The sequence below is a fragment of the Lissotriton vulgaris genome, chromosome 7, assembly GCF_964263255.1.
Source record: "Lissotriton vulgaris chromosome 7, aLisVul1.2, whole genome shotgun sequence".
NCBI lineage: Eukaryota > Metazoa > Chordata > Amphibia > Caudata > Salamandridae > Lissotriton > Lissotriton vulgaris.
The window spans coordinates 1293531012-1293554667 of NC_141695.1; the positions used below are offsets into that span (position 1 = coordinate 1293531012).

Consider the following 23656-nt stretch of genomic DNA (forward strand, 5'->3'; position numbering starts at 1 on the left):
TGTCTCTTGGGCCCAGACGTAACATGCAGATGCGCACTGTGGTTGCGCGGAGAGCTCTGGAGCAAGCACAGGAATTCGGTGGGAGGCAGCCCTCTGTTGGAAATTTCCATGAGGGGAGAGGATTCCATATTAGCGAATTGCAGGAGAGGAGGAGTGGTCAGTTTGGTTCTTGAAGAGTGAAGAGTAGAATGTTTGCTGGAGCTGAAGAGTATAGTTCAGTTCTATTGGTTTTCTGGAATAGAGAAAGAAGGCAGATGATTGCTGAAGCTGGAGAGAGCAGTCATATGAACAAAGTTGGAACTATCAGCTGGGGCTGCCAGTTTATCAGAATGCATTAAAGCAGATGGAGGAGTTGAAGCTGCCAGCTGAAGCAGTTGAGCCAGAGGAGTGAAGCTGTGGTGACGGAGGAAGAGAGAGAGAGCCCTGATCCCACCAGAGAGAGAGAGAAACATTCCTTCTAATAGGTGAGGTAGTCTAAATTATTTTGCTTTACACTTACACCTTAATCTTGTCTCTATTCCCTAGGCTATTGTATGTCTAATCCTTTTCTTTCAGCGGTGTGTTACAGTTCCTGTTAGTTACAGAGACCCCGCAGATAACCTTGTCCTTATACTGTATGTCTAATCCCTTTTCTTTCAGCGGTGTGTTACAGTTCCTGTTAGTCACAGAGACCCCGCAGATAACATTGTCCCTGTTATATGTCTAATCCCTTTTCTTTCAGCGGTGTGTAACAGTTCCTGTTAGTTACAGAGACCCCGCAGATCTGTGTATGTGTCTATTCCCATTCTATTGTTATTGTAATAAAGATACCCCAGTTCTTAGTGAACCAGTGTGCATGTGTTGTTCTTATGATAGAGAGCGTTTAAATCAGGGAATAACTCTTGCATACAGTGTGTGTCTCTTGTTCTTAAAGCGCAGGTAACCTTTCCTTCTAGTCAGGTGTTACAGCCAGAACAGATGCTGCCCCTGATCCGGTAAGTAGCCACTGAATAATTAGGGAGAGAGAGGAGCCCTTGAGCTAGGGAAATATTCACACACTAAGTAATTCGGCCATTCCATAATATTATTATTGTAGTAGTGAACCTCTAGTGAATAGTGAGAGAAACTTCCCAACATAGAGAGAGAGAGAGAGCTGAAGGTATTCATAGGAAAGTGATCGTCGTTGGTAAGCGGCGTTGAAGAGAGCATCAGGTGGAAGCCTGATGTGTAGGTCCGCCGGATTGTGGACCGGGCTGTGAGTAAGAGAGCACCAGGGGTGAACCTGGTGTGGAGATCCGCCGGATTGTGGACCAGGCTGTGAGGGAGAGAGCAGTAGGGCTGCAGACCAGTGTGTAGGCACGCAGGATTGCGTGTCGAGTGAGCACTGATGGTGATCAGTGTGTAATGGTAAATAATCAGAACTGCCCCAGGGTAGATTAGTCTGGACCCATGTGGTCGCGAGACTACGAGGTATGAGTGTGGTGTAGGGCATGGACGCCCTTAGTAATCAGTGAGTATTCCTAGTAATCCCTATAGATTTAGTGGTGTGTCTAATGATATGAGCTTGTATATTGCGAGTTCCCCATCCTCAGGTAGGTACCCAGGTGCCTGGATAGATGGGTCCTGAGGAGGGAGGTGGTTACGTTTTGGCCAGGTTGGTGGTGCTCTGGTGAGCTGGTCCTATCTGGTTTGAGAATCTGGTCATAACACCCTTTCACTGCAGAAACTCCTTAACTCTTCCTACGTGTACTCCCAAAGGTCATCCTCATTATAGACTAACCCCATCTTGGCAAGATACACAACCCACAGTGCAACACAAGAGACCTAGGCGTAAACACAATTCAAAATGACAATTTGAGGAGAAAAATTAATCAGGAGAAATCCCCAAACATGTGCTTTGTCTAACCTGTAGAGTTCGTAGTGCAACAAGTTGTCGCTGTGGTAGTGTGCAAACGCAAGTCCTATCCTCGCCGCTGACAACCAATGCTAGAAATGGGATGTCTGGTTGGCTAGGGCATGCGCCTAAAGCACACAGAAACCACCACTCTAGTCAGGGCAAGGAATTACATGCTGAAGATAACCCCTGCTCACCACCTTGGTAGCTTGGCACGAGCAGTCAGGTTTATCCCAGAGGCAATGTGTAAAGCGGTTTGCGCAACACACTAACACAGCAGCGACACACTAGGCACACCACAAAAGACACTCCACACAAGGTTATGTAAACAAATAGCCTTTGTATTACTCATAAAACACATTAGAACGCAATCACATATGTACACTGTGCCACCTGGCACCAGGTATTACTTTACAGGGGATTTTTTTTACATTACAGGGCCAATAAGGCCAATGTCATCACCATTAGAGCACACAAAAGTGGAAAATAGAAGCAACCAGTAATTACTGGTAAAGGTGCTCTTAGCACTTCACCTTAGGCATAACCATATTAGGTAAACATACTGAGCCCCTGTGCACCACAGTAGCACCTCCACGATGCACATCTCATGAGGCATGAACATCAGGACAGTACTTGGCATGGCACATTATGCATAACATAATCGGCAGTAGTACAGTATGTCAGGCCCACCTTAGGCCTACACCTCATCAGCGACAGGGACCTATAATACCTCTGCCACAGGGGTGCTGTCTCCCAAGTCAATGTTCTCCAGCGTGGGCCCTATCCAGGGCTCGTCACGCAATGCCACCTTAACACAGGATCGCCCCTGATATCTCAGAAGCGCGCAGCTGTGCGCGACCTGCGGCGCAGCTGCACTTAGTGGGGGCAAATGCCGGAATATACTTGGTGCTTCTTCTGCACCCAAGAGAGGTCTGCCAAGGGCCCTTCAGGGCTGAGAACACAGCAGTGCGCCCCGGGGCGGAAGGCACTCTGGTCTGCCCCATGCACTCAACCGCTGTCCAGCCGTATCCTTGGTTGGCGGGACTGAAATGACCCTTCTGGATCTCCTCCCTGCAGACTCTGCATCGTGTTGGAGCACTCCAGGCCTGGAGTTCCCAATGGCTCCCGTTGTTGCTCCAGACGCTGCCACACTCTGGTGGCTCAGAGCAGATGCGAGCCCACGAGGCTCGACTTTCTCTTGCGGTCACTCTCTGGTGGCTCAGAGCAGATGCGAGCCCACGAGGCTTGACTTTCTCTTGCTGTCAGGCCCCGCCCACAACCAGGCGACAGTCGACTGACTTCCGGCGACTCCGCTTTGCCTCCTCTGGCCAGCCCCGCCCATGGTCAGGTTCTCTCTGCCTGACCTCTGGTTTGGGGGCTGCTCTCGCCGGGGATAATGGAAGATCCCTCTTCTGTGGGCCTAGGGAGACGATGTGCAAAGTGCCCATCACGTGCTTCCAGCGGGCAGGACCCTCTCTTATTAGAAGTGCAACACAATGCAGCACTCCCCATAGCAAGGGGGAAACACATCCAAGAAATCCTGCCCTCTCTTGGCGCCAAGTCTTGCTGAATATAGTAGAGCAGGATCCACCAAGCGCTGAGGGAAGTGGATCAAGCACTCACCACACGCTGACCCCAAAAGTAATGAGGGGCAGAGCTGGGCCCAGGCAGGTCAGCTCACAGGGCCCTCTTGTAGAGGGAAGTCCTTCGTGGTGGTTTCTCCTGGCGCCCAACAGCCCTCTTCGTCCAGATCTAAGTAAGCACCAAATCATGGGGTCACAGCCCCAATATTTATAGTGCAATTGTCTTTTTTCTACCCCCCCCTGGCACAGGCCTAAGCCCAGTCCAAAACAGTTCTGGGGGGGCACTCAAACATTTGTTTACAGGGCACGAACACCCTCATTGTCAGTGTAGGCTCTGGCCCTAGAGACAAAACACAGGGGGGTGGAGCCAGCATTGTGGAAGGCAGGCACAATCCTTTTCAGTCCCAAGTGCTACTCCTCCCACCACTCCAAATGCAGATTGGCCTATTCAGCCTAGTGCTCCCCAGCCCCTGTCCCTCCAGAGCCAAACATGCAATACACAACAGGCACGCACAAAGACACATAGCACACAGAAATGCCCGCTTCTAAAAGTGGCATTTCGAAAATAGTGATAATAAATCTGCGAATATCATTAGGCAGCATTTATTACCACTATTCCAATCATACCAAACTTGACCACTCTACTCCTCTCATGTCAGGAATTGCCACTGAAACACATATTAGGGAATCCCCAATGCATTCCTATGAGAATGCAGCCTCACAGTAGTGAGAAACCAAAATGGCTGTTTGTTACTACCAGGACATACCACACAGTTAAGGCACATGTCCTACCTTTTATCTACATTGCACCCTGCCCATAGGGCTAGCTAGGGCCTACTTTAGGGGTGACTGATATGTAGTAAAAGGGGAGTCACAGATGTGGCACCCACTTTATGTGCCTTGTCACAGTGGCAGTAAACTGCGCCTGCAGGCCCTGCAATGACTGACGCCTGAGACAGGTTTGAAAGGCTACTTTGGTGGGTGGGTGGTGCAACCAGCGCTGCAAGCCCACCAGTAGCATTTCATTTACTGGCCCGGGTATATGAGATACCACTTTACAAGGGACTGATAGGTAGATTAAATACGCCAAACAGGTGTAGACCAATCTTACCAAGTTACTATAGAAGGCACATGCACTTTACACTGAACAGCAGTGGTAAAGTGCTCAGAGTCCTAAAACCACCAACACCAGGTTAGAAAAAATACCAGGAGGAAGGCAAAAAGTTCAGGGATGATCCTGCAAAAAGGGCCAAGTCCAACACCAGCCCTCTGTCTTCTCCCCATTGCAGGTTTTCACTAGTTTTTGGGAGGGCACCTATTGATTTCTGTCGATTCCAGTTGTATCAGCGTGTTTTTGGCTGACCCCACCCTGTCTGTCAACTTCTTGTGTTCGGCCCAGAGCAGGCTAAGGTATAGGGCCACTGTGTCAATTTTCTGCTCATAGGCTGATTTCATGTCTCTGATGGCTCTAGTATTGTAGCTGTATGAGCTTCAAGGCCCTGGGTCACATCCATGGTGCCTTTTCCCTTGTAGCGCACTATCTCTGTTGCGTTGTGGCACACTCTGTGTGTGTTCCCTGACTGGTTGTAAAGGGGGTTTCCGCCCACTACCCATGCCGCCTCACTGGCTATGGTTCCATGTTCACTGCAGCTGGGCAGCCATGTATGGGGCAGCAACAGGCACTGCCGTTTAGGTCAGAACCCCCCCCCAAGAGCCGCGGCAAGCCGGCATCCCAACCCCTGGCAGCCCTGGTCAGAGGGGGGGCCACCCCAAGCAGGCACCCCTCATAGCCCTGCAGGCATGAGTACACTCTGCCTACCTACCAGGGACCAGTCACATGGCCTGTTGCAGCATGTCAATCTCTCTCCTGTGGTTCTACTCGTGAAGCTGCAGTCACTCCTGCACCGGGGCCCCTCAAAGGGACCCCATGAGTCACCACCGGAGTCCCTGGCCTGGCCAACCCTGCAGTCATCGGGCTTCCTGAGCCCAACAGAGCCCACTTGGGGCCTGTGTCTAGTCTTTGGGTATCTCCTGGCCAATCCACAGGCATCCTGTATAGCAAGGTGCCCCAGTCCCTCGGCCTCGTCTGGCGGCCACACAGTCCTGCCCGTCACCTATCACGGGGACTACCGGAGCCACCAAGCACCAAACATAGCCCCCCTTGCCCCACCGAGCTATGTGTGCCGCCATCTTCTCTGGACCGCGACGCGAGCAGGCTAACACCACTGCACCTCTTGTAAACCCCAGCAGCAGCCCAGCTCGTTTTACTGCTTTCCCCAGGATGTTCCGGTATCACCACCTGCCTATCATTCAACCAGGGGTGGCTGCAGGATCTCTGCCTCCACGGGTACATGCATCAGAGCCGAGCGCTCACATGACCATCTTGTCTGCTGCCAGGCCACGCCCTATACCTTTTATATTTATAAGGAGGGATAGCTGTCTTTTCCTATTCACTGTACAAATTATTCTATATATTAGCTGAAGAGAAGGGGTGCCAGTGGGCATGCTCATTGTGTACCTCTATTTATTTGAATGTTGACTCTTTCACTAGGAACCTTATACAGTGGTAAAATCAAATGCACAATTTAAAAGCCATACCAAATTTAATAAAGCAGTCACCACAGGAAAGCCCTTGCTGCGTCCAAAGTAATAAATGATAATGTTACTTTATAGGTTACTGCCAGGTCGATTGTGCCTACAAATAGATGTGCCAAATCATGCAGGTGCCTCACCTTCCCTTTACTAATTCACTTTGGTATTTATACACTAATTTCCCCATGACTAATGCTTCACCAAAAAGCCATGAGTGTTGGAAAAATTGCATAGTCTATGTTTGGTAACGAAACAGACTTGTAGAGTTGCATTGTCTTGGGTTTTTGTTGGTCTTGATTATTAATTGTATTGCAGCCTCACGGCGAGATGGACATACACTCATGTTCTTAAAGTATTACATTAAATAGCTTTTTAGTACTGTGGCCACAACTTCTGAAGAATAAAAAATAAAACAAACTGGTGCTTTCCTACACCTGGGTGTGTGGCAGAATCGAAAACAAACAAAACCTAGGCAGTCAGATACAAGCTATGCACAGTCACAAACACACAAGAGACTTGTAACAGTATCTAGTTCAATCTAGAGGCACTCAGGTAAAATTCATTCTGGCCGTAACCTGCGGCTAACCATCCTTTGGAGCGAAACTGCACAAACAACTAGAACAAATCCTCTCAACAGCAGTGAAGAGAAAATATTTAACCTATTAACAGCACTCCGGTCAGCCAACTTAAACTAGAATTTGAATTATGCACTTGCAACAATTGCAGATCTTCAGTTCATAAGATAAGGTTTCAGATGGAACTTCATATGGAAAGAACAACTTAAACAATCTAAAATACATGCATTCAATGGCATACATAATCTGAAGAAAATAATAGAAGAGATGATGTTCAAAGAGGAATGGAATAAGAATTCAAGGTATAATCTATTGAAAGAATGTGACACAAACTGCACCAATTCCTATTTGATTTGGCAAAAAACATTGAGGATCTACTATAGCTGTCTAGAGAAAATTTATTATCATCAATCATCTCTCCATTGCTTCAGCAATATTTGACCATGGCATTAAGGCAAATCACCAGATCTAAGTTTATTAAATTATGGTTTCTTCTTGCTCCAATTCTACATCTTAACATCAGAAATGCTTGAAAATGTAATGTCATGTAAGTGCCGCAGAGCCTACAGCTATCGACATGAGATATTGATTTATATGTTCTTCTTTGCTGGATCTGAGAAAGAAGCTTTTACAGCCCTTCTTTATAAGGATCGGAGTAGGCACAGTCAATACAGGCATTACTCCATATCTCCAAGGTTAGAATCAACAATCGGCCTCCAGGCTGCTAACATATATAAACGTATATATAGAACCTATGCATAGAATTTGACAACTGCAATGGTAAACGGTATTCGACATACTGGGGCTATTGCTTTTCCAGTCCAAATACCCTACCTGTTGAAAAATTTGAATCTGACTCCATCCCGGTCTATTGATGCAGATATTTGGTCAATCCATACGCTACTATCGGCCTCTCACATTAGCAGGAGCATATGAATTGTCTTCCACATAATATCTTGGAAGATACAATGAATTTTTTGCTCATTGTGGCTATTTGCGTTGGCTGGAGTGAAAGAATAGCTTTTAAGTAACATTGTTGTATAATGCTCAGGAAGACAGACTGAACGTAGAATGAATCAAAGTACAGTTGTCCGTTTGGAAGCTGCACTGAATTTTTTTAATGATAATTCATGACTAAGAGTATTAGCTAATAGTAAAAGCAGTTCTTAGTATTTTATTTTGCTTTTTAATTATTAGATGAACCATAAACTTCAACATGAGATAGGGATCTGTGAATAATAAAGACATTTCTTTTTACTATGGTGAATCACAAAAAATCATAGTGAAATGTTGTAATGATTTTTATTAAACAACAAATATAGAATTTGTAGATAGAAATATTTTATAATTTTGAAAGTTAATATATTTTTTAAATTACAAGTATAATTTAATACAAAAACATAATTAATAATTTCATTTGATAAATATTATTTAAATATTATAATACTACTGAGCGTGTTTAATTGATAAATTGATAAATTAACTTTATATACTGTTAATACACTTTATTATTTTCTCTATACTTTCCCATAGGGAGTGCTCCATCTTTTACTATAATTTCAACCTCTCAAGCAAAAAAATGCAAACACTAATTTCTCAAAGACTGCTGAACGAGTATTTATAAAACCAACCACAGGCACTACTCCGAGTAAAGTTTAACATTTATGCTAAATTTCTTGTAATTCCGTTCAGCATATTTTATTTTTGCTATATCAGAGAGGAAAGAATTTACTGTTTTAAGCCCACTTTTTTTTTACTTCCCCCACCCCAATCGACAGATCTGCATGAAATGTGCCATGCGGAGCCCAAACCAGCTGAACTTTTTAATTGGAATGTTTTGTGTAGATACGTCAAACAGTGCCAAAGTATTCAGAAAATAAAAAATGCCTTTTCAATAGAAAGTCAGAACTATTACTGTACATGTGCCAGCACTGCCTAAGTATAATTATAAACAGAGAGAAAAAAACTCAAAATGTACGGTATGGATCTGGGCAAATGTATAAAACCAATGGCATTTGGCAATTATGGTTTACAGCAAAAATCAAAACTTCCACCTCCCCTTTCTCAGACACCCCAAATGACATAACTAATGAAGATATAAGATAGAGCACTGAGTACTTCACTTATGACATCACAATTAACATCACTGCTTGAACCATAACCTGTGTCATCCCTTGTACTGCATATGACATCACATATAACATCATTGTTGACTTCATAGGTGATATCTTTGCTGAGATCTTCTTTTATTTTTCCTATGCCATCTTTGGTAACATGACTACCTGTTGCTAAATTATTTTTAAATAATTATTCTAGTTTCCTTATTTATAGATTGTATTATTTGATTTGATATTGTTTTTAGAATTTGAAACACATTTATAGAAAATTGTCCTAATTCCTGTTATAACGTTTGTACAGTTGATTTAGAAGATCAAATTTGTAGTTGGAAATATGTTGCTTCTCATCTAATTTATGACACAGAAAGATTAATTTATTTCTGTAAAATTTGTGAACAAACTTCACAGGTGTTTGATGTTAGCTTGTATAGGAGTATGCTATTTTGAAATGGACTGTGGTTATTGCTTCTAAAATTGCAATGATTGCTTTTTCACGCTGAATAGCACCTTTTTATTTTTTTATTATGGTCTAATTTTCTTTTTTTAAACATATTTTGTATTCTTTTTTAAATTTTAATCAAAAGCAAATCAGAAAAGTCTGGTAACATAGACTTACGTCCACTGAGGGCAAAATGTCTAAATTAAGCACAGGTTTAAACATCTCAGAAATTCACTGGAAAAAAAAAAATTGCAACCTAGATTGCAAGTTATGGTTAGGACCTCACATCACAACTTACACACCAAATGTGGTGCTCATGACCTCAAACTGGATGTGACAGATAAAATGTCAAATGTTGTAAATAATCTTGCAGATAAGATTCCATGCCATATTACCCAACTGTATGAATGGGAGGACTATGACTGCAGTATCATTTAATTGTTTGAGTCAGTGTATTTAATTGTGCTTTTAGTTATTATTTATTGGTTTATATATTGTGAATATTAATGATATTTCAGATGTCATTAATAATGTCATAGAACATTTCATTAGTGTTGTGATATGTGAGGTCATTGGAAGTGCATGGCGAGTGCACTAGTTATAGTTAGTTGCAGGAGAAAGCAAAGCTAGGACACATTTTTTTGACTTCTCAAATGTCTTCCTTATCCATTTCAGTAAATCGTTCTGACATGCAGACTGAAACGTGTACTGTTAACACCAGCAGCAGCCTAACAGTTAACGCCCCGGTCAGAAACTGCAGTTTTACCACAGTGTTCCAATGAGCAAGTAGAGTGCTAACATTCTATTATCATGACAAAGGTGGAATAAGGGAATGCACATGGACAACGGAGGGAAGATGGGAGAGCGGCAGGGTCAAAATGCTGACCATGTAGGAAAGGTAGGAGAGGCAGTGGCAGCACATCCGATGACTTGTGGCAGGCAGAAGCATTTCCCCCGAGCACAATTGACGATGGTGGGCAAGAGTGAGGGGGAATGTTTGTGAACAAAGGACGATAGAGGGTAGAAGGGAGGGGGTACGGGCTGCCCTCAGATAACAGAGGGGAGAGGGACGGTGCAAGGGCAGCAAGATGGGCAGGAGGGGCAGTGACAGTACAACAGATCATGAACATCAGGCAGGAGGGGCAATGGCACCACATCGTACAATGGATGGCAGGAGGGAGGGGCATAGGGGCATGAACTCACAAGCTGACCATGTGGCAGCACAACAGAACATGTAGGACTTGTTGGAAGGCCAGCTCAATAGATCATGAGGGGCAGGAAGGGAGGGAGCAGGGCACACACTTGGACAACAGATGGCATGGGGGAGCAGGCCAGGGGCAGCAAGGTGGGAGGGGCAGTGGGGGCACAGCAGACTACCATGAGGGGGTTGGAGTGAGAAGGCAGGGGCATGGACTTGGACAACCAAGAGCATGTGGGAGCATGGAGGGACAACAAAGTAACCACTAGGGCATTCATGATGGACAGTGGCATAACATCAAACCGTGCAGGGTAGGAGGGAGGTGTAGGGGTATGGACTTGGGCAAAAGAAGACAGGGAGGAGTGGGTAGATGCAGCAAATTAAGCACAGAGGACAACTGGGAGGGGCATTGGCAGGACAAAAGACCTTGCAGGAATGAGGAGACAGGGTACAGAGGGCAGGGTGGTGGGGTAGGCTGGGGTGGGAGAGGCAAGCTGACCATGGAGGAAAGGCCTTCATGGTGCGGGGCAGCACAACGGACCATGGAGGGCATGGAAGTGGAGTAGGGGCAAGTTCACAAAGTATGAATGACAGTGATAGGGCAAGAGGCAGCAAGCTGACCACGTAGGGCAGGCAGGCATTGACAGGGGCAGGAGGTGTCCACAGAGGGGTGTCAGGGTGGGACAGGGGTATGTAGATGCTGAACGAAGGGCAGGGGAAACAAACTGACCATATTGTGCAGGCGGGGTCTGGGGTAGTTAGCTGAACATGTATGGCAAGCTGGCATGGGCAGCTAAAAGGGCAATGGAGAGCTAGCAAGAGGAGGTAGGGGCACTCAAATGTAAATGGAGGGTAGGGGGCAGCGACAGAAAGCTGATCATGGAAATAAGGCAGGAGGGTCCGGGTAATGCAGATGGAGTACAGAGGACAGGCTGGTAGGAGGCATGGGGAGTAAGCTGATCATGGAGGGCAGGAGGTGGGGCAGTGACACTCAGATGTAGAAAGGAGGGCAAGACGGAGGTGTACAGGGTCAGCAAGATAACCTCAGAGGGCAGAATGCAGTGGGTTGGCCACCAGCAGGGGGTTGGCCTGTGCCAGCCCCCTGTTGCAACTAGCTGAAGGTTTTATGCAGTGGCGGTGTTGGCAGCTTAGGTTAAGAAATATCTAGAAATGCATGAAAAAAGCAAAGGTAAAATAAACATTATTTTCAGCTATGGTAATATGATCTTCCCTTACATTACAAAAACACAGAAATTCAATTAAACAAAAACAATGGTTAAAGTGGTGTTATAGTTAGGTGTGGTAGAATGTTCTTAACTTATGTTAAAAAAGAAACCTGGCAATTCACTAAAAAACACAAAGGTTATGCAGCCCCCGTGTGAGACTAGGACAAGTGCATGTTACTTGAAGTACTTGTGTGGGGTGGTATCCACGGGTCGTGGGCTGTTGAGATAGTATCTAGTCCATTCCCTCCCCCTATGCTCCTACCGTTCCCCTCAGTGGGGTTCCTCCTCCATTTCCTTCTGCCATTCTCCTGTGCACCTCCTTACCAACTACAGTGGTTTTGGGGGTGTGGATATTCGGGTCTCTATCGATGGAAGCAGTGGTCTAACAACACTGAAGGGGGTTCACTGCAAAGTGCAGAGAGAGGCCCTCATCCCGACTTACTCTGGAGCTTTCAGGCCAGGGCACTTCGCTGAAGGGGCCCATGGAGCTTGCCCCCCCAGCACTGCGTGGGCTTTTGTTATGCCACTGGATGGAAGATTGTTGTTGTGCTCACCCACTGCTGCTCTTGCATTTCGTTAAGTTACTGTTCCTGTTTAACAGTGCTTTATGCAAATAATAGACCAAATTTATGAAAAGTGTTGCATCACTGTGGTAAAACAACAATGTCACACTCTTCAGTGTGCCCTCCTTGCGACACCATGAATGCGCCGTATTTACTATACGGCCCTCCATGATGCAATGATTGACAGATGCATCAGGAATCCTGATGTACCTGTCCGCACAAAACCCATGCATTGCAGTAGTTATGTCATAACAAAAAAACGGGGTGACCCATACCAGTCCATGGACCTGAGCAATGCTCGGTATAGAAAACAATGGTCCTAGACTAATTTCCTGAGGGAGGTGTTCATTAAGTCAAAATCTATGAAAATGTAGGGTACAGGCCCACTAGGGGAAAGTATCGACGTTTCGACCCTGGTGCATAGAGGGTGGTTTGTATACTCTGCAGGCGGGTCTTCCTCAGGACGGGGATAGGGGGTGAACAACCTGTGTCAAGGCGAAGTCAGGGTTACAGCCCCTCAGGTGGCGGTCTGCATGATTACAGCGGTGAATTAGAATTGGTACTGAAAATTCAATGTGCAGTATTCAGGTCAGCAGTGTAGATTGAATCCTAACACTGGTGGATTAAGGTATCTTAGTAAGCCTTCCTGGCGCAGTCCCGGTGATCAACGCTGAACTCCTCCAGTCCCCAGCCTGAAGAAGACCTGCCTGCAGAGAATACACACCACGCTCTATGAGCCAGGGTTGAAACCTCAACACTTTCCCCTAGTGGGCCTTTACCTTACTTCACCCCATCCCTACCTCTTTACAGAAGTTTATACTCTGTACAACATCAAGAACCAGAAAAGTACTTTCGAATCCATGAGAGACAGGCCCCATTGTAAAACTGGTGCGACTGTAAACCTGGACCAGTTTACTAAGGACATTACTATGTGTAATTGATTGTTTTACCTACTCTCCGATTTCCCTCCCTATATATCTGTTCTATTCTCACGAGCACAATCCTTTTTCCACACTCCCCCTGGAGCAACCCTCTTTTTCTACTTTGAAATGTAATCTCTACAGTGATCTGTTATAATAACTGTGAGATTAAACAGTCACTATTGAAGCTATTTATGGTACTTGTGTGTCTTTTTTAGGATATACTTAATTGAACTGAGAAACTACTGGGGTACACTTATGATGTGACTTGAGTTCTATGTGTACCATGTTCATAGATTTTGACTTAATGAACACCTCCCTAAGGAAGTTAGTCTAGGACCATTGTTTTATATACAAAGTTGAGTCGTAAGTAAGATGCAACTCCAGCAATGCATGGGAGGCTTATACTTACTGCACTGCATCACTCTTACACCTCCTGTGAGGCAGGCGTAATGTTTTGACGCAGTGGCGTCCTAGAAGTGGTGCAGTGAAATCTGATAGTTTTCACTGCGCACTTCTGCTAGGCTTCCTTACAGGGGAACGCCCACTTGCATACATAATACCTAACACACGTATAATGTAGCTCTGGGGTTTAGAAAATGCTGCATCTGCCTAGATGCATCACTTTGTATATATGGTGCAACGTGTCGCATTATTAACTCCACCTCTACGTCACAAAAAGTGACAACAACCGCGCAAAAGTGTTCCAAGGGGCTCATAAATAAGCCTCATAGTGTCCAGTGCTGGGGCAATGCTCTCTGTAACTGCCTTGGTTTCGCAGTGAGAATTGAGTTATGAAATCAAATGGTCTATCAGACTTATGAGATATCGTATTGCTAATATCTGTAAATAAAATATATGATTGACAGTAAGGGCCTAGGTAGTACAGAGGACTATGCAGAGCTTTACATATCCTCAACCTCTGAGGAGTCATTTCTAAGGTCGATTATAAGATCCATAATAGGAATATTATTATATAACCTCTGTTAGCTATTTTTTCTTTCCATTTAATATTCGGTATAGTGATTCTCCTGTTTGTTTTTGTGATTTCTATCTAGCACTGAAAAAGCGATGTATTCACAAAACGCATGGTGGCTGTTTTTCTTGGAACTGAATATTTGAAGATAAAAACTATTGATATATAATATTATAACCTCCATATCATTTAACTTTGGACCGGAGAGTACGGTACGCAGGAGCACACATACACACATGTTCTAATTCACACCTGTACATAGGTACAACAAGATCCATATGCACATCTTTTAATTTTTATTTTTTATTTTGGGATAGCACAAAATATAAATGCTGAACTATATCTGAGATAAAAACTTAAAATCACAATGTGATCAATTTAATTACAGTGATTCCAATAAAAATACACAAATATCGTTCACATAGTTTCTGGGAAATGGAACGAAATGAGAAGGCTTATACAATTCCTCATTAACATGTGCCTCACTAGCCTTATACTGATGTCATGGTGTCTGACTACAGTTTTCTTTTTTATTTATTGTGGTCCATTAATATTTATTGCACTCTATAAAACATGCATTTCCAAAACTTTGATCGAGCTACCAGTAGCTTGAGGCCTGGAGTTCCTAATATTCAAATGTGCACATATCTGCTAATGCTGCACTTAAAACACTTTGAGTCCAGTTCTGGCAGGCTGAGAGAGGATTCAGGAGCAGGATTTGCCCCATGTCCTTGTTAAATAAACAAGGGTGCTCTGCTTCCGCTTTAGGAGCCTGAAAATAAATGGCTCATCCGAGATTGTTTGTAAACCTCTCGGAAACTACACTCAAAATACATATTAGTTCAATGACTTCAGAGAGTCATTGAGAGCATCACTAGATTTACATTTTTCTTCTTTCTTTCACCTTTGTGTTTTTTCTTTTCCATTCTTTCTCTTCCTTTCTTTTTTCTCTTTCTTCCCTTTTCTACCTTTTTTTCTTTCTTTCTTCCTTTCACTTTTTTTTCCTTCCTTCTTTTTCACCTCTTTCCCTTTATCTTCACTTCTTTGTTCATTTCTTGGTTTCTCATGTTCTTTCTATTCAGTATTCCTTCTTTCGGTGCCATCACTTCTTTCCTGTCCTTGTCTCTTTCTTTCTGTCCTCTCATTCTTGCTTTATTTCACTCTCCCTTACTTCCTTTACCTGTTTTTGTCTCACATTCTTTCCTTTCCTACCCTTCTTTGGTTCATCTTTCCCACTATTTCATTTCTTCTTCCCATCTTTCTTTTCTGTCCCTTTCCTTTGTTTCTTATCCCTTCCTTCCTGCTCTTTTTCATTCATCCTTTCCTTCTTTCTTTCTATCCTTCCTTCTTCCTCTTCCTTTTCTCCTTCCTTCCTACGTTCATTCTTTCCTTTCATTCATCCCATTATTCTACTTCTGCTACTTCTTCCTTCCCTTCCCTTATATACATCTATCTACTCTTGTCTTCATATTAAGCAGTAGCTCAGGATGGCTTTTATTTTTTTAATAAAAAGTTTGCATGATTAAAAAGGTTTCAGACTCCCGAAAAACACTTGCAGACAATTTGAACATTCTTTAAAGTTAACAAATATTAGTAACCAGGAATACAGCATTACAAAGGAATAGATTTTTTGATAACTAAATATATATATAGCTCATTGCATATGATTGTACATTTATTATTCTATTTGTATACATTTGCGGAGTGGTGTTTTTCGAACACTGCATTTTCAGGGCGCGGACCACCACGCTGGGTCGTGTCGAGGCCACTCCGGCCAGGGCTGGCGCGCTCTCATTTAGTCATACAGGAACTGCTGACCTCAATTCCTGTTGACGTCATTAGTTCGTGGCTTCTCAAAAACTCTTCATAGGGCGGCACTAACTCCAGGGTCTGCTGAATTCGGAGGGGCGGTCTGATAAATCACCACGTTCTGTAGGAGGCAAAGACAGCTGGGTATTAGAAAAGAATAATTCAAACTAAAACTGTTCCAAAGTGCATGACTGTGAGAGTCACTGGAAATGAGTAGAGGATAAGTGATGACGCAGTCACTGCATAAGCAATGGTGTCTCTATAGGATTGTGTTTCAAGTGACTGAATGGATGAAACCCATAATGGCTGGAGCTATTAGTAAACATACTGCAAGAAAATTTGGGGCCGGGGGTGGGAGGGGGCGGGGGGGGGGGGGTCGGGGGCATTCAGATATCAAATGTTATTCGTTGTGTCAACATTTCAACCTTGTACAGATTTCATTTTTTTTCAAATATTCAAGCAATGTAGCCCCCAAATATCAAATTCGTGAGATACATTCATTCTTTTACAAATGCATGCGTTCCTTTCTTTTTTAGGTCTCGGCATCGAGACCTATTGTTATGGAGTTCGCTCTGAAGGGACCTAGAGCTGTGAACACGCCGACCAGGGTCCGTGAACGCGCACACACACAGGCAGGCATGGCCGTGCACACACAGACACACACAGAAACAGACACACGCACACACGCACACACACACACCCCATCCCTGCCCACTCCCTCTCTGCCGCCCCCCCTCTACCCACACTCACCGGGCTCTTTCCCTCTGCAGTTGGTCAGTCATGGCAGCAGGCAAACTCGTGTCTTCTCCGGCGATCCTTCAGCTGATGTGCACGCCCACGCTGCGTCACGTGCGCGCCCACCACGCTGTTTTCACGTTTGTTGATCCTCAGCTTGTTATATACTTTGGCTATGGACAATTAGACCACCGTTTTGCTCCGTCAATCATGTTTTCTTGGGCTGCGGTGTCTACAAGGCAAGGGGGCAGTGCACTGCACATGGATTTATCCTCGTCACGCCAATCGGTATTGTTTAATTTTATTTCTTTCGATCAGCATGTTTTTTTGTAATCTCTGGGAGAGCCGACGCTGGGACTTGAACCCCATTCCACAGTGTCAAAGTCTGGACACGGAGTGAAAGAACGTGGCTGTGCAAGCTACCACTGGACCCACTATACTCAGTTACCATGAGGTGGCGATATCTGCCACTCACTTTCCTCACTGCACCTTTGTGTTAGCCACGATGATCATAATCATTTCTATCCACTTTCATAATAGGCTTGTATTTTCAAAGATATCCTCTAATACTGAAAAAAAATTAGGGCAATAAATATCTATACAGCAGAATACGTAAACACAAAATGTCATGACATTTTGCACACTGTTGCAGGTCCGCTGTAGTCAAGGAGATTGTCTTCTGAGAAGTGTTTACATCCTCAAAATGACTTTCCAGTGTAGAGGACCATTGGTGCACCTGCTTATCTGGCAATATGCATAAGGATTACTACCTATCTCACTAATATTTTATCTTCGTAAATAGTTTGTTCACAGTACATTGTAAATTGTTTTCACATCATGGGAGCTCTAAAAATTGAATTCTGTTCATCGCTTCTAAATGAGGCGCTTTTTGGCATTCTTCGACAATGCTTTCAAACTAATTTCTGCTACTGCGGTAGATGGATGGCACTCCGGAGAATATTGTGTTGATCGGTATAGCTCTATAAGCCGTGCGCGCCCCTGGTGACCCTCCCGCCCGACCCCAGGTCTGCCCAGTAGAACGGCGCTCACTTCATCCCTCTGTGAGGCAGAAGGTGAGTGTGAGTGCAGAGTGCGCAGAGTGCGAAGTAGTGAGTGCAGAGTGAGTGTGCAGAGTGAGTGTGCAGAGTAGTGAGTGCAGAGTAGTGAGTGCAGAGTAGTGAGTGTGCAGAGTAGTGAGTGTGCAGAGTAGTGAGTGTGCAGAGTAGTGAGTGTGCAGAGTAGTGAGTGTGCAGAGTAGTGAGTGCAGGGTAGTGAGTGCAGGGTAGTGAGTGCAGAGTAGTGAGTGCAGAGTAGTGAGTGCAGAGTAGTGAGTGCAGAGTGCAGAGTAGTGAGTGCAGAGTAGTGAGTGCAGAGTAGTGAGTGCAGAGTAGTGAGTGCAGAGTAGTGAGTGCAGAGTAGTGAGTGCAGAGTAGTGAGTACAGAGTAGTGAGTGCAGAGTAGTGAGTGCAGAGTGCAGAGTAGTGAGTGCAGAGTGCAGAGTAGTGAGTGCAGAGTGCAGAATAGTGAGTGCAGAGTGCAGAATAGTGAGTGCAGAATAGTGAGTGCCTAGTAGTGAGTGCCTAGTAGTGAGTGCCTAGTAGTGAGTGCCTAGTAGTGAGTGCAGAGTAGTGAGTGCCTAGTAGTGAGTGCAGAGTAGTGAGTGCAGAGTAGTGAGTGCAGAGTAGTGAGTGCAGAGTGCAGAGTAGTGAGTGCAGAGTAGTGAGTGCAGAGTAGTGAGTGCAGAGTGCAGAGTAGTGAGTGCAGAGTGCAGAGTAGTGAGTGCAGAGTAGTGAGTGCAGAGTGCAGAGTAGTGAGTGCAGAGTGCAGAGTAGTGAGTGCAGAGTGCAGAGTAGTGAGTGCAGAGTGCAGAGTAGTGAGTGCAGAGTGCAGAGTAGTGAGTGCAGAGTGCAGAGTAGAGAGTGCAGAGTGCAGAGTAGAGAGTGCAGAGTAGAGAGTGCAGAGTGCAGAGTAGAGAGTGCAGAGTGCAGAGTAGTGAGTGCAGAGTAGTGAGTGCAGAGTGCAGAGTAGTGAGTGCAGAGTGCAGAGTAGTGAGTGCAGAGTGCAGAGTAGTGAGTGCAGAGTGCAGAGTAGTGAGTGCAGAGTGCAGAGTAGTGAGTGCAGAGTGCAGAGTAGTGAGTGCAGAGTGCAGAGTAGTGAGTGCAGAGTGCAGAGTAGTGAGTGCAGAGTAGTGAGTGCAGAGCGCAGAGTAGTGAGTGCAGAGTAGTGAGTGCAGAGTGCAGAGTCGTGAGTGCAGAGTGCAAATTTGGGCCCACAGGAAAAACAAGAACAAAGGGTTTCTGAGGGTGGCTTGGTTTTGGAGTATTACTAGTAGGGAAATGGATGTTTATCTACAGAAATGGATGCAGAGTAGTGAGTGCAGAGTGCAGAGTAGTGAGTGCAGAGTGCAGAGTAGTGAGTGCAGAGTAGTGAGTGCAGAGTAGTGAGTGCAGAGTGGTGAGTGCAGAGTGGTGAGTGCAGAGTAGTGAGTGCAGAGTAGTGAGTGCAGAGTAGTGAGTGCAGAGTGCAGAGTAGTGAGTGCAGAGTGCAGAGTAGTGAGTGCAGAGTGCAAAGTAGTGAGTGCAGAGTGCAAAGTAGTGAGTGCAGAGTGCAGAGTAGTGAGTGCAGAGTAGTGAGTGCAGAGTAGTGAGTGCAGAGTAGTGAGTGCAGAGTAGTGAGTGCAGAGTAGTGAGTGCAGAGTAGTGAGTGCAGAGTAGTGAGTGCAGAGTAGTGAGTGCAGAGTAGTGAGTGCAGAGTAGTGAGTGCAGAGTGCAAAGTAGTGAGTGCAGAGTAGTGAGTGCAGAGTAGTGAGTGCAGAGTAGTGAGTGCAGAGTAGTGAGTGCAGAGTGGAGTAGTGAGTGCAGAGTGCAAAGTAGTGAGTGCAGAGTGCAGAGTAGTGAGTGCAGAGTGCAGAGTAGTGAGTGCAGAGTGGTGAGTGCAGAGTGCAAAGTAGTGAGTGCAGAGTGCAAAGTAGTGAGTGCAGAGTGCAAAGTAGTGAGTGCAGAGTGCAAAGTAGTGAGTGCAGAGTGCAAAGTAGTGAGTGCAGAGTGCAGAGTAGTGAGTGCAGAGTGCAAAGTAGTGAGTGCAGAGTGCAAAGTAGTGAGTGCAGAGTGCAAAGTAGTGAGTGCAGAGTGCAGAGTAGTGAGTGCAGAGTGCAGAGTAGTGAGTGCAGAGTGCAGAGTAGTGAGTGCAGAGTGCAGAGTAGTGAGTGCAGAGTGCAGAGTAGTGAGTGCAGAGTGCAGAGTAGTGAGTGCAGAGTGCAGAGTAGTGAGTGCAGAGTAGTGAGTGCAGAGTAGTGAGTGCAGAGTAGTGAGTGCAGAGTAGTGAGTGCAGAGTAGTGAGTGCAGAGTAGTGAGTGCAGAGTAGTGAGTGCAGAGTAGTGAGTGCAGAGTAGTGAGTGCAGAGTAGTGAGTGCAGAGTAGTGAGTGCAGAGTAGTGAGTGCAGAGTAGCGAGTGCAGAGTAGCGAGTGCAAAGTGAAGAGTAGTGAGTAGTGAGTGCAGAGTAGTGAGTGCAAAGTAGTGAGTGCAAAGTGAAGAGTAGTGAGTGCAAAGTAGTGAGTGCAAAGTGAAGAGTAGTGAGTAGTGAGTGAAGAGTAGTGAGTGCAAAGTAGTGAGTGCAGAGTAGTGAGTGCAGAGTGCAGAGTAGTGAGTGCAGAGTGCAGAGTAGTGAGTGCAGAGTGCAGAGTAGTGAGTGCAGAGTGCAGAGTAGTGAGTGCAGAATGCAGAGTAGTGAGTGCAAAGTAGTGAGTGCAAAGTGAAGAGTAGTGAGTAGTGAGTGCAGAGTAGTGAGTGCAGAGTGCAGAGTAGTGAGTGCAGAGTGCAGAGTAGTGAGTGCAGAGTGCAGAGTAGTGAGTGCAGAATGCAGAGTAGTGAGTGCAAAGTAGTGAGTGCAAAGTGAAGAGTAGTGAGTAGTGAGTGAAGAGTAGTGAGTGCAAAGTGAAGAGTAGTGAGTGAAGAGTGGTGAGTGCAAAGTAGTGAGTGCAGAGTGCAGAGTAGTGAGTGCAGAATGCAGAGTAGTGAGTGCAGAATGCAGAGTTGTGAGCGCAGAGTTGTGAGCGCAGAGTTGTGAGCGCAGAGTTGTGAGCGCAGAGTTGTGAGCGCAGAGTTGTGAGCGCAGAGTTGTGAGCGCAGAGTTGTGAGCGCAGAATGCAGAGTTGCGAGCGCAGAGTTGTGAGCGCAGAATGCAGAGTTGCGAGCGCAGAGTTGTGAGCGCAGAATGCAGAGTTGCGAGCGCAGAGTTGTGAGCGCAGAATGCAGAGTTGTGAGCGCAGAGTTGTGAGCGCAGAGTTGTGAGCGCAGAGTTGTGAGCGCAGAGTTGTGAGCGCAGAGTTGTGAGCGCAGAGTTGTGAGCGCAGAGTTGTGAGCGCAGAGTTGTGAGCGCAGAGTTGTGAGCGCAGAGTTGTGAGCGCAGAGTTGTGAGCGCAGAGTTGTGAGCGCAGAGTTGCGAGCGCAGAGTTGCGAGCGCAGAGTTGTGAGCGCAGAATGCAGAGTTGCGAGCGCAGAGGAGTGAGCGCAGAATGCAGAGTTGCGAGCGCAGAGGAGTGAGCGCAGAATGCAGAGTTGCGAGTGCAGAGGAGTGAGCGCAGAATGCAGAGTTGCGAGCGCAGAGGAGTGAGCGCAGAATGCAGAGTGAGTGTGCAGAGGAGTGAGCGCAGAATGCAGAGTGAGTGTGCAGAGCAGTAAGTGCAGGTGCAGAGCGGTGTGTATTGGCAATGTAAATGACAATGTCATTTGTTTATGATTTAAAGAAAAAAAAAGAAATGTCATGAGCAATGCCAATAGCTCTTCCTTTAATGATGCCGAGACCATTGCATTGTAAATGCTTGTTTATCTTGTTAATCCACTTTTTGAATTTAGGTGCTTTTATGCCTTTCCAAATTAATGAGTGCGCAATTAACATAGCATTAAAAACCTTTTATCTGGTTCACTCCACACTTCCCACACATGCAGAGCTTCCCAATAGAACTCGCATTCTGTCCGTGGCTAAATAATAAATATGAATGAAATACATATTTCTTGAAAAAATATTGTCCCAGTGGTTGACAAATAAAAAAATGTGGTCCCATGTACCAGTTTTCTTAATATGAGACACTGGTTTGATAAGTCAGCTTTGTGATTATGTCGAATTTCCGCGGTATAGAGGCAAAAAGGCATTGTGCATACCGCTGCATTCGATTAAAGTTGGCTCTTCTCAGTGCTTTGTGAATATACCTCGATGCCTTGTTCCATCCAGCTTTCAATATTTGTGCAGGGATCTATCTTTGAATTCCATATAGTTTATATTTCTTCTTCTGTTTCTTCCTCATGATTATTAATTTTAGTAATATGTCTTGTCCATTGAAGTTTTGCTTTGACTCATATATAGTCAAAACAATGCTACATGTTTTTCAATCTCTACATTTAATATTTCTTGTAGTGTTGCAATTATTTTCATAAATGAAAATCAGAACCATCCGTGTTGTGTTTGTATTTTGTGGCGTAACGAATCCTATCGCACTAAATTGCCATTCATCAGCGAGTTGCCATTGATTTCCACATCACACTGAAACAAATGGAAATCAATCACCCCAAAAATCCCAGCGCCATGCAGCTGAAAACTGCACTTTAAAGGAGATTTACACTTCAATGGAAGAGGTGGAAACTATCACTAATGTAAAGCTGGAACACAGGGACAAAGCCCCAGACCACCAGGATTTTCAGCCTTGTCCACAAACCAACATCAATTTTCAAGGCCGGCTTTAGCGTTGGTGGCGCCTGGTGTGACAATCTTTTTTGGCGCCCCTACAACCAATTACTACCTCCTCAGATTCTCTCACTACCACTGGGCAAAAGTGCCCCCCATCGCTCCAATCATAAGTTATTGCTAAACACAGCGCCCCCTCTGAGGTAAGCGCCCCTACAAAGGTCAACGCCCAGTGCGCCCGCACCACTTGCACTGCCCTAACGCCGGCCCTGATCGGCATCATACTACAATACTTGGCATTCGAAAACAATCTGTCATATGAATTTAGATATTTATTGTACCGCTGTGCCTGCTGATATGGTCCGGGAATCTGTGAATGCGAAGGCTACAGCGTAGAAATGAGCCATGGTGAGAACAGCCATTCCACAAGATGGCTCATGGGAGATAAAATAAGAGCCATATTTATCAAGGATTGTGTCACTTTTGCACTGCGTAACGGGGTTAAAAAAGAACGCAACCCATGAGATGCTATTTATGAAGCCACGCAAGGCCACCTTGCATGGCCCGGAGTGACTTAATAAATCCAGAACAATGTAACCTAGCGCAAATCACTGCATCGCATTACTCTGCCCCGGGGAGGAGTTCCATCAGTGGTCCGTGGATGTTCCCATTCAAAGAAACATGGTTTTTGCAGCATTCCCAGTTTAACCATACGTTGCAAACCTGGGAATGTATCAAAACTGCTACGCCTCCCAGTTGAGGTTTTAACGAGGAAAAATAGGATTGTTTCTCCTTGGTTTTTGTGCATGAGTGCCTGCGTTGGCGCTTGGAAGCACATTGTGGGCCAGTGCTGGGAAAAAGCAAGAATGCACCGTAACATGTTAAGTATAGTGCATTCCTTCTCTTTCCCTGTCACGCAGAGCTGCAAACTGACTTGCTGCACAGCGCTGTGTGATATAAGGGGAGTTTGTGGGGGAGAGTGGCCGGCGGTAAGTCTGCCGCTCGGGCAGATTGGGATGGTCGTGCCGTCCAGTGACTGCCATTCTGTTTTGGGCAACATACCATGGCAGAATTATAGACCAAACTATATCTAAGGGGTTATGTTGGGCTCCCTGCCATCATTTTAGGTTAAGGTGACCTGGTGGTTGGTGACAGAGAGCATGTCTGTGTCGCTGTTCCCTGCTCGCCCATCCCTTTATCTAGAGTTTCCTGGGGTACAATTTGATGTTTTTTTTAGATAAGGGCTCCGTTGTTGAGTCAGGTGTGCAGGGGCATAGTTGTGTACATTGTTGCTTGGAATAGGTGCTAAGGTGCTTCGGTTCATAAAAAGTTTGCCAGGTATTGGCAAAAGGTGGTTGGCGTTGCCGGTT

At 45.3% G+C, this 23656-nt stretch overlaps 2 protein-coding genes across 4 annotated transcripts in view; both read right to left on the reverse strand.

The window, feature by feature from the left end:
• Positions 1–15436: 15436 nt before the first annotated feature.
• The window catches only part of LOC147703524 (membrane-spanning 4-domains subfamily A member 4A-like), a 1156223-nt gene continuing 1148003 nt past the window's right edge, over positions 15437–23656 (reverse strand). For 2 of the 3 annotated variants that reach the window (XR_015297583.1, XR_015297581.1), the window contains one exon: positions 15437–15699. The gene's annotated coding sequence lies outside the window, so the exon portion shown is untranslated. Of the gene's footprint in view, positions 15812–23656 lie in introns of all 3 variants that reach the window. The other variant, XR_015297582.1, reaches the window with a different exon arrangement.
• The window catches only part of LOC147703525 (membrane-spanning 4-domains subfamily A member 4A-like), a 345084-nt gene continuing 336864 nt past the window's right edge, over positions 15437–23656 (reverse strand). Inside the window, exon 7 of the mRNA XM_086931894.1 lies at positions 15437–15992. Within this exon, the coding sequence (XP_086788020.1) occupies positions 15927–15992 (66 nt within the window). The 3' untranslated portion in view covers positions 15437–15926. The remainder of the gene's footprint in view (positions 15993–23656) is intronic.